The sequence below is a fragment of the Notolepis coatsorum genome, assembly GCF_963971535.1.
Source record: "Notolepis coatsorum genome assembly, chromosome: 9".
Taxonomy (NCBI): Eukaryota; Metazoa; Chordata; class Actinopteri; order Aulopiformes; family Paralepididae; genus Notolepis; species Notolepis coatsorum.
The window spans coordinates 97,616,303-97,630,878 of NC_140173.1; the positions used below are offsets into that span (position 1 = coordinate 97,616,303).

The 14,576-nt window shown below is 45.7% G+C and overlaps 1 protein-coding gene across 1 annotated transcript; it reads left to right on the forward strand.

Moving 5' to 3' along the window:
• Positions 1-3,583: 3,583 nt before the first annotated feature.
• Positions 3,584-8,560, forward strand: LOC311234074 (heme-binding protein 2-like). The gene is made up of 4 exons (XM_084321175.1): positions 3,584-3,967; positions 4,443-4,569; positions 4,930-5,104; positions 6,883-8,560. Exons 1-4 carry the CDS (start codon positions 3,824-3,826, stop codon positions 7,055-7,057), a joined length of 621 nt encoding a protein of 206 aa, XP_084177301.1. The 5' UTR covers positions 3,584-3,823; the 3' UTR covers positions 7,058-8,560.
• The last annotated feature ends 6,016 nt before the right edge of the window (positions 8,561-14,576 follow it).

Genomic DNA, 14,576 nt, shown 5'->3' on the forward strand with positions numbered 1-14,576 from the left:
CTTTAATGAAGGTGGTTTTCTCTTGTTCTCCTTCTTTCATGAACCTTCTGCATTTGAGCAAAGTGTGTCCATCCCTCTTGCAGAAGACACATGTCATGACCGTCTTCTCGTTTGAGCTTGTAGCCAGTACTTTGCTCCGACGGTCCTATTCCTTCTGTCCTTTGGGTGCTCTGCTTCGCCTTGTTTGATTGAATGCATGGAGGTAATTGGGTGACAGGCGATCCTTACTTCGTAAATCAGGAATGCGATGAACTTGCTGAAGTTTGGGAAATGGCCATTCCGATCTTCCAATTCAACTGACTTTCTACTCCACCTGGCCATCAACCAGTCTGGAAGCTTGGAGATAATCTTCCTATTCTCGTTACAGTCATTCAGGATTTCCAGGGCCTTTATGTGAATCATAGCCGCCTCACAACTGCGGAGAAAATCAACGAAACTTCTGAGCTCGAGGCTGTTCTTGTGTCCGATCATGGGCCACTCGTTGAGCTTCTCTCTATAGGACTGTGCGATAGTGAATGGGTTTCCATATCTCTCGTTCAAAAGCTTCCACGCTGCAACATAAGCATTCTCGGTGCCGAGTAGAAAATAGCCATCAATCGCCTTTCTTGCATCTCCATCTACATACTTGCGGAGATAGTAGATCTTTTAATTTTCCTTGATGTTCTTCTGATCTATCAGAGTTTGAAATGATAGTTTCCAGTCACTGTACAATAATGGATCCCCTTTGAATACTACAGGTTCAGGAATGGGGATCCTGTTTGAACTCACTGCATCTGCTAGGATCCTGACGAGCTCTGAAGTACTTTCACCCAGGAGGGGGACTACAGTTCTTGGTGCAGAGAGAACATACAGGGAAGGAGGAGTTGTAGGAGCAGGCATTTGGTTGACTGTTCTCCTCTCACTATCCACTTTGATGCTTAGCTTCTCTTCTTCTGTAGTCGCCACTTGGTCGTACACTTCGATTCTTGCTTGGGCTGCATTTAGACTTTTCATTTCCTCCAGTTGCTGTACCTTTCTTTTCTTTTCATCCAGGGTTATTTGGAGGGCTGTATGCTGCGATATCATTTGAGCTTTGATTTTAGCTTTCTCTTCCTCCTGCTGCATTCTTCTTTTCAACTCATCTTTCTCTCTCTCACTCTCTCTCTCCAAGCGATCCGCCTTTCTCTCCAAGCGACGCTTGACAGCTGCTGCTTCTTGTTCGGCTATCTGTTCTTTAGCTTCCTCTTCCAGCCGCTGTATTTCTCATTGTTCTTGACCTTGCTCCTTTGTTAGCTTGAGAACAGCTTGGCCTGCAGCGACATCGGCAGCAGCTTCTTGACGTCTTACTGTGGACCCATTCGAACGTACAGAGGTCTTCTTTGAGTTAGAGAAGTCGAGAACTGTCTTCAGGATAGTCATCTTCTTCTTCAGGTGTTCCATACAGTCGGCTTGAGGCTCTTTTGAAGATGAACAGGGATGTTTGGGAGCACAGATCGACTCTCCTACGGGTTTCCTGATCTGGCGTGTCAACTTGTCGTAATTCTTCATATGCGCGCTGGACGTCAGCGGAGAAACCACGGGTTTCAGTAATGACTGTTTCGACTTCCTCAGTTACTATCTCAGTTTGTGATAGTATCTCCTTGGCGTTTCTTACAATTCTTTTCCATCTCTTATATACAAATTGGAACCTTCGCTGGAGTCCTACAATTTTCTCCTCTTGCATCTCTCTGCCCTTCTCTGTCAGAGTTATGATTCTTCCACTTTTTCTTTTATTCCTTTCAGCAGTGTCGCCGTCTTTATGCCTTTTGGGCTGCTCTTGGGAATCTTCTTTGTTTCTGGGTTTCTCTTCAACCTGATCGATAATCTGTTCCTTTTGGGCTATTGTGTCAACTTCTTGTTCTAGCTCAGTAATCTCTCCTTTACGTGACATGTTGAAGGCTATGTGTAAATGTCAAGTTAATATGCGAGACTAATAAGTGTATAAGCCTTACTATTATTACTTGAAGTGCGATTACTTAATGAATTGCTTAGTTATAAATGTAGACTTAATTAACCAAGCTATTTTACTTATTTAACTAGGCTGGTAGACTTATTTATACCAGGCTAGTTGACTTATTTAACTGGGCTGGTTGACTTATTTATACCAGGCTAGTTGACTTATTTAACGGGGCTGGTTGACTTATTTATACCAGGCTAGTTGACTTATTCAACTGGGCTGGTTGACTTATTTATACCAGGCTAGTTGACTTATTTAACTGGGCTGGTTGACTTATTTATACCAGGCTAGTTTACTTTACTAATGTAGGCTGAATTCCCCTTTAATCTATATGTATCAAAAATAAGGTTGATCAATGAAATTGCACTTTTAAACCTCAAAGCTCTTATTTCAATACATGCCTGAATGGGGATCTAAGCTACAGAAAGTACGGTGCTTCAAAAGACGTATGGATCAAGTGTGCTAGATGCGTTTCAAGTTGCTTGGGTGAAGTGTTAGACTTGCCTGGACCAGAATTCTCCACCCGGAGGACATTAGATGTGACATACAGTCTGGAACAGGGTTTCAAAGGGTTTAAATGTAACACAGGGTAAGATATAAGGTTTCAAAGGGTGGGCGATACTGCCACCTAGCAGGATCTGGCCGGTACTGCACTTTTGGCATCTCAGTATGGCTTTCAGCTGTAACATAATAGGTCTGTGAGTGTAATATTGATATTAAAATAGAATAAAAGAAAAAAACAATCTAAAAACGTAATATTACGTTTTTGGCTCCCCAACTGTTGGCGGGCAAACACGTAATATTACGTGATTGGCCGTGAATGAGTTAAGGTGCACCAGATTGATGCATTTAAATGTTAAAAAAAGGGTTTGGAATCCCCCCACCATAGTTTCACAAAATAGGGGCCCCCAAACAAAATTTTGCACAGGGCCCCCAAAAAGCTAGAAATGGCCATGTTGATTTAAATATATTGATCAAATTCAACTGTGGGTTGACTGTTTCAGTTATGTTCGTTTCACGTGTGTGTGCCTGCACGCATGTGTGTGCATGTCTGTGTGTGTGTGTGTGTGTGTGTGTGTGTGTGTGTGTGTGTGTGTGTGTGTGTGTGTGTGTGTGTGTGTGTGTGTGTGTGTGTGTGTGTGTGTGTGTGTGTGTGTGTGTGTGTGTGTGTGTGTGTGTGTGTGTGTGTGTTAGCAAGATATTGCTCAGTGTCAGCAATTATTGGCAGCCGGGCAATTTGGAGAAGACACTGCTATCTGTATCCATGAGCTGTGTGTTGATTGTCAGGTTCATCATCCATGTGTGTGTGTAACTTTGGTTGTCATTGTCAATTTGGGCACGACTGTATCAGAATTACTCACAATGTACAAGTGCACTGATAATGTGTCCTTTAAACATTGTCTTTATGTGGACATAAATAAAGATTCTAAATGTATGTGTGTGTGTGTGTGTGTGTGTGTGTGTGTGTGTGTGTGTGTGCGCGCGTGAGTGTGCGCGCGTGCGTGTGTGTGTGTGTGTGTGCGTGCGTGCGTGCGTGTATGTGAAGGGGAAACGTCTCTCCGTGCTTAATTCCCAAAAGGAGTGGCTTTCCTTGGGCGTTGCTTTCAGCCAATGGCTTCGGTTCAACTCAGCTCAGTGAAAGCGAAATAAAGCGTAAAAGGTAAGGCTGAAGTAAAGACCAGGCTGCTGACGGGAATACAATACATACATTCTTGGAAATCTAGGGGAGCCTGCCTTCTTTCCTGGCTTGGTTAAGCTTTTGATAAGCTCCTGCCTGCGGTAATTCAGGAGAGTGACATTATATAGCGACTAGGGGTTTCTTGTGGTATCGTGTGTCGAGGAGGAAGGATGAAGCGCCCGGTTGTGTTGATCTATTTGCTCGGAGTTGCTATGTGCGCGTCTCTCGCGCGCGGCTCGCAGCAGTGGCCCGGCGCGCCTGAGTTCTGTCACCACAAGGACTGTCCGGAGTACAGCGTTATAGCGCAAAACCAGGTAAACTGATTCATTCAAACCTTTTATGCCACATTTCATGGGGCGACAGTGGCTCAGGAGGTAGAGCGGTCGTCTGGCAATCGGAAGGTTCCCGGATCGATTCCCCCTCCTCCCGGGGCAGCGCGTGTCGAAGTGTCCTTGAGCAAGACAAGTACAAGTAGGCCTAACCGCGAATTGCTCCCGATGAGCAGGTTGGCACCTTGCATGGTCGCCTCTGCCATCGTGTGTGAATGTGTGAGTCAGTGAATGGGTGAATGTGAGGAACAAAAATTGTAAGGCGCTTTTCTATTTGAATTTAGTTTAAATTAAATTAAATTGTATTCTACTTTTTTATTTTATTCTACCGTAACTGTCAGTCCGTTAATGTCGCACCATGTCGACCAAATCAATGTGTTAACTACTTGGCAATGATTCTGATAAAAGCGCTATATAATTAATGCACCATTTGCCGTTTACGTTGCCGTTTTTTTAAAAGGACTTTGAGGAGCGTGTGTACAAAGCCAGCCGATGGTTAACCACCCAGGTCCCAAGTTCTGGTACAACGGACCTCACGGCAGGTTTTTACAGGCTGCAGGGGTACTGCGGAGGAGCTAATGAAAAAGGTAAGTGGGCGTGGACGACCACCACATAACTCAGGCTTATAACTGTTGTAAGTACTCGAGCTTACACATAAATCAGGTTTATGGCTAATTTTTAAGGCCTACTCAGATTGTAATCGCCAATTTAATTATTTTATAACCCAATTAAAGTGAAAATATCAAGTCGTAACAGGCTGAACAACCCTTGTATGTATTTCATCGACCCAAAACCAAGTTAATCTAATTTATTTGATTGTTAACTTTGTAGAAAATGAATTAGAGGATACTCTGGGAGGCTATGGCCAATCCTGCTGGTGTTATTCTTTCCACTTTGGGCTACATTTCAAATCCTATCGAAAATAATGTAGTTGTTTCTGATCTCAGGAAGAGCGGTGTCCCAGGACAGCTGGCCCGGTCTGCTCACCATCACTGAGGGAGTAGATGGCGCAGAGCATGGGGCGTCTATTTCCTGGTTCATGCCTCCCAACCAGGAGGCTCCGGCGCCCACTGACACCTCCGTTAAAGTGATAAAGAGACCTGCTGAGACCATCTATGTCAGGTGAGGAACAAACAAATATCCGAAGACTGAAACTAAATTAAAACTCAACTATATATATTTATAATTAGAAAAACCACTAACTCTCTCTCTCTCTCTCTCTCTCTCTCTCTCTCTCTCTCTCTCTCTCTCTCTCTCTCTCTCTCTCTCTCTCTCTCTGTCTCTCTCTCCCCCCCCTCTCTCTCACTCTCTCTATCTCTGTATCTCTCTCTCACCCTCTCTCTGTGTCTCTCTTACACACTGTCTCTCTCTCTCTCACACTCTCTAGCTCTGGATATCAATTTCATGATTGTATAACTAACATATCGCTGCTGTCGGGACAAAACCTCATAACTCCATTTTTAAATTTTTTTTTTATATAAATCAACTCCGTAGATCATCCTCCATATGTGTGTGTGAGTTTTACAAAGTTTAAACAATGGCAAAGCATTAAACCGATCATCTGTCTAAACCGCCTAACTCTATTCACCCTCAAATCTGTGTTCGTTTTTTTTCATCTGCTGAAAAGTTGGGTTTTTGGAGTTATGAGGTTTTGTCCCGACAGCAGCGATATCAGGAGATACACTCATTGGAAAATCTGGCCTGATGGTGGCGCTATGGGAAAGGTCATGGGGTCACCAAAATCAATAGGGTTCTTCCTCTAGGGGTCATCAATGTGCACCGCAAATACTGTGGCGGCAGTCAGAGTTGAATCCATAATTTCCCCAATATAATTAAGTAATAGCTCACGAAAGGCCGCGGTGTACGGTTAGTTAAGGGGCTTATTTCAGGCCGCCGGTATACGGTTAGCTAAGGGGCGTAGTTCAGGTCGTGGTGTACGGTTAGCTAAGAGGCTTAGTTCAGGCCGTGGTGTACGGTTAGCTAAGAGGCTTAATTCAGGCCGCGGTGTACGGTTAGCTAAGAGCAGGCATGCGTTGGTCATGGGACGGGGTTGCACACCGTGCAGAGTAAGATTTGAGGAGAAGCGCGTGCACACAGGAATGCGTTGCACTCGCCAACTCGCACACCCACCTGGGCTACTTTGCATATCAATAGCGCCGGTCGTCAGGTGTGTTAAATACGTTCTCAGATACATTCACACCTAACTTGTGAATGATATGTGTTACATTCCATTCGTAGAGGCAATTAGGCACTGTCTTTAGTCTGTGCTCAAGCGAGGGGACATTTATGCGCATGCGCGGGAGCGCGCGTGCACGTGGCGCCATTAGCGTGCGTGCAATCACAGTTGATATCAGGAACGCACCGCTGGCTAAGAGGTATAGTTCAGGCCGCGGTGTACGGTTAGCTAAGAGGTGTAGTTCAGGCCGCTGTGTACGGTTAGCTAAGAGGCTTAGTTCAGGCCGTGGTGTACGGTTAGCTAAGGGGCGTAGACAAATTATGTGTCATACATTGAAATCTGAAAATATTTTAAGAAGATATGCTTATTTGAATCTAGTTAAAGCTCAAGTTTCAGGGCAGAGAAAAACAGAGAAACTCCAATCTAAAGTTTGGATGCATTTTTAACACCTTGGCGTTAAACACCTAGACCACAAACTGCCTTTTTTAAACAAAGGTTTTTACTATTTAGAAATAATATAACTGTTAGCTGTTACAGTATATGTTCTTAAACATTCAAACTGTGATAATATGAAAAAAGCATTTAATTCATTTTCTCACAATCTGACTTCCAGACATGAGTCTCTTACCGCTGGGCCCGGTCACATTTAGAGAATATGCTGGATGTATTATTTTGTATCCATCCATCCCCCCTTGTGAACCGGCTCTCTGGTCTCCTCCCACAGGGTGTTCAGTGGCTCTGTGTCGCAAAACGCTGGCCACGTCAACACGGAGCAGCTCCGCCAGGACTTGACCAAAGCAGGCAAAGCCTTTGATCGCCTCAGCTACACAGGGGCAGCGTACGAGGGGCGCTTTTACATCTTTACTAGACACAATGAGGTTTGGATCAAAGCTACTTGAATAGAGCAGGTGGGCTTGTATAAAGGAAACACAAATGTATAAACAAACATCTACCACTTGTCTTTATAGAGACGTTTATCTTCACAGACTAATTCATTCTTTACCTTCATTTCCTGGTGTGTGCTGGATTACTTTGATGATGAAACGTTGTATTGTTCCTGCTCTTGCTGCACCCTGGATACAGACCACTGATTCATGGACTATTTAAAGGGATATTTCACTTCAGTGCAACTTGTCATGTTTCTGCAGTCTTAAAAACACACTTATTCAATCAATATCTGAAACTCTTCCACTAATTAATCTTCCTTGTCTATATTATTACCTACTATACCAATATGTCTCTACTATCATGCACTCTTCATAATATACTAATATGTCTCTACTACTATATGCACTCAACACTGCAGCACCCAAGTTTCAACACTGTTTGATGAACATTGTTACTGAGCTGTAAGAGTTGTACCCTTCCTGCTGACTTGTCGTAGAGGACTTGTAAGTCGCTTTGGATAAAAGCGTTCAGCAAAATGACTAAATGTAAATGTAAATGTGAGTGCATCTACAAGTAGCGACTACTGTTGTCCCTGTTGTCTGCTGTCAACACAACCATTGCTCCCAGCTGTCACGGTCCTGATTCATTCCAATTCGATAACATTTTGGGGACCCATACTTCTGAAATATAAACAAACTCCTCATTTCAATTAAACAGACTATTCTGAGTCAAAGGTACGTGTTTGTTTTGCCATTTTCTATTAAAGCAGAACATCTGCTGTAGGTTTGAGTGTGCTTTGTACCTTTGCCTTGTATATATATAATTTGAAAGTGGCAACATTAGCAAAAAAAAATATGATATTTATACATGGTCCTCAAAATCAATGGAAGTGAATGAGGACAGCAGAGGCCAGGGGCAGCAGTGGTCGCTAGATTACTTGTAGATTAAGTTCTACTGAAGTGAAATATCCCGGCTTTAATATGCACATTCCGGCCATAGGGTATATTATGTTTCACATTCCAGCAGCTTTCAGCTAACTCTCACGTGTGTCATGAAATGATGTTGAATTCTGCCTCAACTATTTTGATAATACAATTATTTACTACAATTTCCTACATGATAAAAATATAAAGCTTGTTGTATTAGGATTGCTCAGCTGTTTATGGTATGTTGTGAAATAACAGATTTACAAGAGAAAATGTATGAGAATCATTATGGCCATAATGAATGATGATTTTACTATAACTATAATCAATAATATTATTATATTATTATTATTATTATTATTATTATTATTATTATTATTATTATTATTATTATTATTATTATTATTATTATTATTATTATTATTATTATTATTATTATTATTATTATTATAGTTTCTCTCAGGCAGTGGTATTTGTCAGGTTGTATAACTACCATTTACACCCATTGCTCTGTTATATACACACAATTAGGCTTATTCACCTTGTCTGTGAGAGTGATACATGTATTATGGCAAAATAAAGATATCAACATATCACATGAATGAGTTATGAATTGTAGTTGTATCCATGTGTGTGTATTACTTTAATTAGACTCCGACTTAGACTTTATTGTCCCCAGGGGGAAATTCCTTCCTCACAAGCGAACTCATCAGACAACAGCACATACATCATATCAAAACAGTACATACAACACCATATCAAAACAGTACATACAACATTATATCAAAACAGTACATACAACATATCAAAACAATACATACAACAGTACATACAACATCATATCAAAACAGTAGCCTACATACAACATCATATCAAAACAGCACATACAACATATCAAAACAGCACATAAAACATCATACCAAAACAGTACATACAACATCATATCAAAACAGCACATACAACATATCAAAATTACATACAACATATCAAAACAGCACATAAAACATCATATCAAAACAGTCTATTTACCATTCAGATCAAACATGGCTTGTTTCCTAGCCATTCTATTCTACCGTGTTCTATTCTTCTGTGTTCTGTTCTTCCATTGAATTCCATATGTTCTCACTGACATCCTGTCTCTCTCTCTCTCTCTCTCTCTCTCTCTCTCTCTCTCTCTCTCTCTCTCTCTCTCTCTCTCTCTCTCTCTCTCTCTCTCTCTCACACACACACTGAATAGAGGACTAGACATCAAAGCAAATATTGGTAACACTATATCACAGTGCTATACAATTTACTTAATTAAGTTTGTACTTAGTTTTTGTAATTACATACTCATTGTTCTGTATCGTTAGTGGCTTAGCTTGGCATCACACTGCACTATCTCGCGTACGTGCACGCGTACTGAATAAACCACAAATGTACCTCTAATACCAGTATTAGTCTGACCACACCCCTCATCAGCTTACCTTCATAAGCAGGTGTGTGGTCACCTGCTCTCCTCCTTCTCGCTTTCACCACAAGGAAGAAGTGCCTCGGTAGATCCCCACACTTGACACCATGATGGAAGAAATTGGATTAGGAACAGCTTGGGAAACAAGGATACGTTGACATCATATCTTTATTTTCTCTCTCACTATTTTCGAGAAAATACGGCGATATTGTCTTCGTACTGGAGTGGCTAGAAGATGATGATCATTCTAAAAACCCTCCACCGGTTTTCGTATTGGGAGCACGCCGCTGCATGCTTCTCAACTGCAGTTCCTTGCTGTGTTTGTTGGGGTGAAACCTGTCAGGCCACAGCTGAACTGTCGGACATGCCGCTGTTGTGAGAAGCGGTGCGTTCCAGGTTGGGTGAGTAGTGTTTGCTGGCGGGCTCCACTTGTCTGTTAGTGCTATGGGGGCTACTTGACAAAGTTTATGGAAACCGGCCCCAGGCTAGGGTCCTTTGTTTAGCCGCCTAGGCGACAGAAGGCCTTGGTCTGGAGACCATTATAGTTTTAACTAGTGGGCCGCGACCATTGACACTGGTGATCCCTGTGTGTTCTGGACGAGTGGATTCTCTCTGTCACCGTGTTAAGGCCCCATCTTTCATATCCAAATGAGAGTATTCCTTCACGAGGGGATATGTGCATGTAATGTGCGATAGCGGCAGATTCATGTTCAAAGTCAGCTATACAGGCCAGTTGGTACTGTGCTGATTCCGCCGGATGTGGTAAAGTCACCGTTGTGAAGCGGTGTTGACGTCTTGTTTTCTCTTTTCTCTTAAAAAGTGAGGAGGGGTTCAGAACGGCGGCCTGTCTGGGTGAGTGTTATGTCATTGTTTACATGTTCATAGCTTACGGTTAGCCAGTCAGCTGTTAACTGCTGCGTTAGCCTGCTGGATCGCTGCATGGCCTGCTTAAGGCCTACTATTAGCCAGTCAGCTGTTAGCTGCGGGGCTAGCATGTCGTGGTCGCTAGGTAACGTTAGCTTGCTGCTATGGCCATGGCTGGCGCGGGGTAGCTTAGCTTCTCGCGCGCCGCCGGGAGCTCGCTTCTGATCGCCGTTAGCTTGATGCTATTCTGTTGAACGTGCTTTGATTTTAACATGTTTTACACTCTTGACCGCGACGTCATCCTTGACAGGGGATGTTTCGTCGACCCTGCCCTGAGCCTGGACGGGGATTGCGTCAACTAAGAGGACTGTAGCGACTGGTTGGAGCGGCGACGCTGCCCGGATCGAACAACACAGGACGGCTGTGTTCTACGGTGTCTTGTGACTGCACTTCGCTGATCTGCGTTCCGGGTAGGAACGGGGTTGACCAGACCTCATAACACGTCTTCTGGTTTTACTTTGCTAAATGTATTGTGAATAACGGTGTTTTTTTCCCAAAACGTGTGTTGTTGCAATGCATTTAGGATACGTTGCGGGTTATGTGTGAGCTGTTTTTGTCACTGGCAGTTAGCTTCTCCGTGCAGATCGTGATGTATTGATCTGGTTGTTGTGTGAGAAACATCATGGTGTTTATGTGTACCGTGTACTCACTACTAAGGCAACTAACCTATGAAGCTATGCTTGGTGACAAGTGAGTAAAAGAATGTTCTTTCTCAGACTGTAATGACAATGAACAGTGTGTTCACACATTAACAGGTTTTCCTGTTTTAACTGGCCGTATTGAGGGTAAAATAGGAGGATTGTGTTTTCCCCCCCGGTTCCCTGGGGACTTTATCACCTCCTATCAGACATGTTGTGCATTAATTGTGTCTTTTGTGTGGTAGGGATACGATGTAACTCTTAGCTTGATTGCTGAGGTTGTGCTAAATCTGCTGGAGAAACTTATTTCCTAAAGGGAAATTGGTTTGGTTGCTGTCATGTGTGCTTAGCAAGGCCTGTGGTCGATACTAATCAAGAATGATGTATTCTCTCATTGTGAAAAAAACGGCGTTCCTCTGTTGAGTGTTTTTGCCATTTTTTGTAGGTGATGATGGGTTGTGTGTGTCATGTGACCTACAACTGGGTTGTACTGGCCACAGAAGCACATGTGTATGTTGGACCGGGGTTCTTAGAGCCCTCTCTATTCTGTGTTTTTCCTTAGTAAAAATCAGATAGCAGGTTAGCTCATGCGCTGTGTGGAGCTGTGAAACGCTTCATAGAGCTGACTATGACTGTGTCATATTCTCTTTTTGTCGTTACGTCGTATCATGGGTGTGGGGTCGTAAAGGGGTGAACTGGTAACCTTTCCTCTCCCCATTGTTCTGTCGGTCAGGGGTACACCCCCTGTCCTTCAAGGTTCCCGTCACGTGGCGGTTCGGCACGTTACGGGGGGGGGGGGGGGGGGGGGGGGGAGGGAGTTCCTGGTCCCACGGCCTGGTATATTGGGCGTGTGCACCGCAGGAATTCCCCCGCCATAGAGTACGTCACCGTGCGCGTCTCTGTTGGTAGGACTTCCGTGTGCTGTTCAGGTCCATGTGATGGATCTGTTTTCAGGGGGGGTGGTCAGGGCTCCTCCTCACCAAGCGCCTATTCAGGCCTTCTGTGAGTTCGGACTCCTTCTTCCATGTGAGGAAGCCTCCATCAGAGTACAGAGCCTTCCTCCTCAGATTGTCAAAGTGAGTGGACCCTCTAGAAGGGTCCTTTTCTATTGTATGTATATTCGATTCAATTCGTTTATTGAGTGTGTATGGGTTCAGTGCCTCTTCCCCGGAGGCCCTAAAACCAGTTTTTTACATGGCTCAAGGTGCAATATATTCTTTTCAATCTGTACAGCTCGCGTGGGAAGTCTCTCTGGGGATCCCCGTCTCTTTCCTATGGGAGGGTGGTGGGATGTAAAAATGTGAACATTTTTTACCCCGGCTGTGTAGACTGGGATACATACTGTTGATGCTTCCTTCTTTCTATTCCAGAAGTGTTGGAGTTAGGGAGTGTCACACCCCTCTTGTCGTTCCCCTGGGCGCCTTGGGGATTCAATGACAGGTCTAAATAGCCTGTTCATTGATGGGGGTGTGTCCCGACGCACGTATAGTGCTAGCTCGCTGTAAACAGGCGATTGACTGGCACGCCTTGGTTGCTTGTGGTTGAAACAGCGTTTTTATAAAGCAACTGAGATGGGGGTTTTTCCTCTTCCGACGACCACATCCCATGACCTGGGTGGGTTGTCGACGGATTCTCGTTCATGTCTGGGGGATGATGACGGGATGGATCTGAACATATGTAGTGGGGTCTCACGCCCTTGGGGTGGGCCACCAGGCGCGGTTCGTCCGAACGTCTGGGTGGCGCCTTCTTTTCATGTTAAGATCAACACGCATATCTGCCCTTCTCCTGGAGTAGGCATGTCGGCGTGGTTAGGGCACGGGACTGGTTCTGGTCACGCTGGTCCAGATCAGTTGAACCCGTTGTCCGCCGGGGATGCAGATCTGCTGTTCTGGTACCCTGAGGGACTTGGGCTTTTTTCAGGGGGAAAAATGCCAGGTCGGTCTGGGTGTCACAGGGTTAAGCGCTATGGAGACCCTGGTTGGGTATGTTTTTACTCAGCACTGTCGTCATGGCTTACAGCCATGCCATTCTGTACGCGCTCGATCTCGTCGGATCTCGGCCGCTACACAGGTTGGTCCTGGTTAGTACTTGGTTGGGAGACCGCCGGGGAATACCAGGTACGGTGTGCTTAGGGGCTGGTTCTCCATTATTTTTCGCTCCTCTCTCACGCATGGCGAAGAGGGGCCTGTGGGGGTGGTTTTTTGACCTCCTCTGGTGACCCTGTGCTTCCCGTACCGCCAGGCCCGGTCCGAAGTGATGTTTGCGACCCGTAGGCCTGGGTTAACCCTTTTTGGAAACTGAAACGCTTGTACTGCGGTATAGCCGGTGTATACCCGCAGGTGTGTTTTGGAGTTTTTTCTTGAGGGGTTATAGGAACAACCACCGCATTGGGTAACACCGAGGTGGTTGATTCCCTGGTGTGTTGGAGCAGTGTCAACTCCCGGGTTCACCGTTTGAGGGTGCCCCTGCACGTTCATGACGTCTGCCAATCGTGTCAGCCTTCTCTGCCTCGACCCCTCTGGGTGGGGGTTGTTAAATGGAGGCTTGGTCATGCAACACCGCCAGCTTACGCTCCTTCCGCCGGGGCGGCTGTGTTCAGCTGTCCCCTCTGGCGCCTGTCTCGTCCGCAGTCTCCAGGCTAGGGTTAACAGCCTGTTGCCTGGTTTTTCCCCGGTGCGCTGCCTGCTTCCGTTGGTTAACCTTTTTTGTGTGCTTACGGCCATGCTGACTGCCTGTTCTGCAGGGTCAGTGTGCCAGGCGGTGTACTATTGGGGGGACGGGGCCCGCTCGGTTTACGGCCATACCGACCTGAACACGCCCGATCTCGTCCGATCTCGGAAGCTAAGCAGGTTCTGGCCTGGTTAGTACTTGGGATACCGCCTGGGATTACCAGGTGCAGTAACTGGGGGGCCTTTGTCCGAATACGCTGGCGATGTGGGGGGCGGGGCACTACGTGCCCACCTGGTGGGGTCTTGATGCTGGCATCATGGACTTCTCCGGGCCCCCATTCCAGGGAGTCCAGTCCTTTTGGTGGGTCTGGGTCTTCCTCCGCTGCTACGGCCTTGCCACGGGGTTGGGTTTGCCCTTGACCCCGTGATTCTGGGGGCAGTAACGAGGTTGTTCCTCCGTTCGTTCCCGGGTGGCATGCGGGTTGTGCGTGTGTGTAGTCGTGGGGTCAAGCCACGGTCTGCTCACCCTGTGCGTTAAGTTGCTTGAGTGCCTCTTCGCACGGTCGGGTCCGTCGCCTTCCCGTGAAGCCTCTAATAGGGGGGATACCCTCCATTAGGGGGGGTCGGGGGGGCTCGGCCCTCCCTGTTCTGATGGTTTTGGGGGGCTGTCAGCGGGGTGTATTTGTCAGCCAAGTGGCTCCGCTTGGCCTCCCTTGTGCAGTGTGATGCCAAGCTAAGCCACTAACGATACAGAACGTTAGGTTATGACTATAACCAAGTTCTGTTAGTTAGGGGCGATGCTTGGCATCAGACGGCCGCTGCAGCCCTTGTCCTCACCTTGTGGTGAAAGCTTGGGAAGGAGGAGAGCAGGTGACCACACACCTGCTTATGAAGGTAAGCTGATGAGGGGTGTGGTCAGACTA

Excerpts from the sequence above, each read along its gene's own strand:
- LOC311234074 (XM_084321175.1), top strand. The coding sequence starts at position 3,824 with ATGAAGCGCCCGGTTGTGTTGATCTATTTGCTCGGAGTTGCTATGTGC. Across the intron at positions 4,570-4,929 it reads CGGAGGAGCTAATGAAAAAG|GAAGAGCGGTGTCCCAGGAC; the intron begins GTAAGTGGGCGT and ends TTCTGATCTCAG. Across the intron at positions 5,105-6,882 it reads GCTGAGACCATCTATGTCAG|GGTGTTCAGTGGCTCTGTGT; the intron begins GTGAGGAACAAA and ends CTCCTCCCACAG.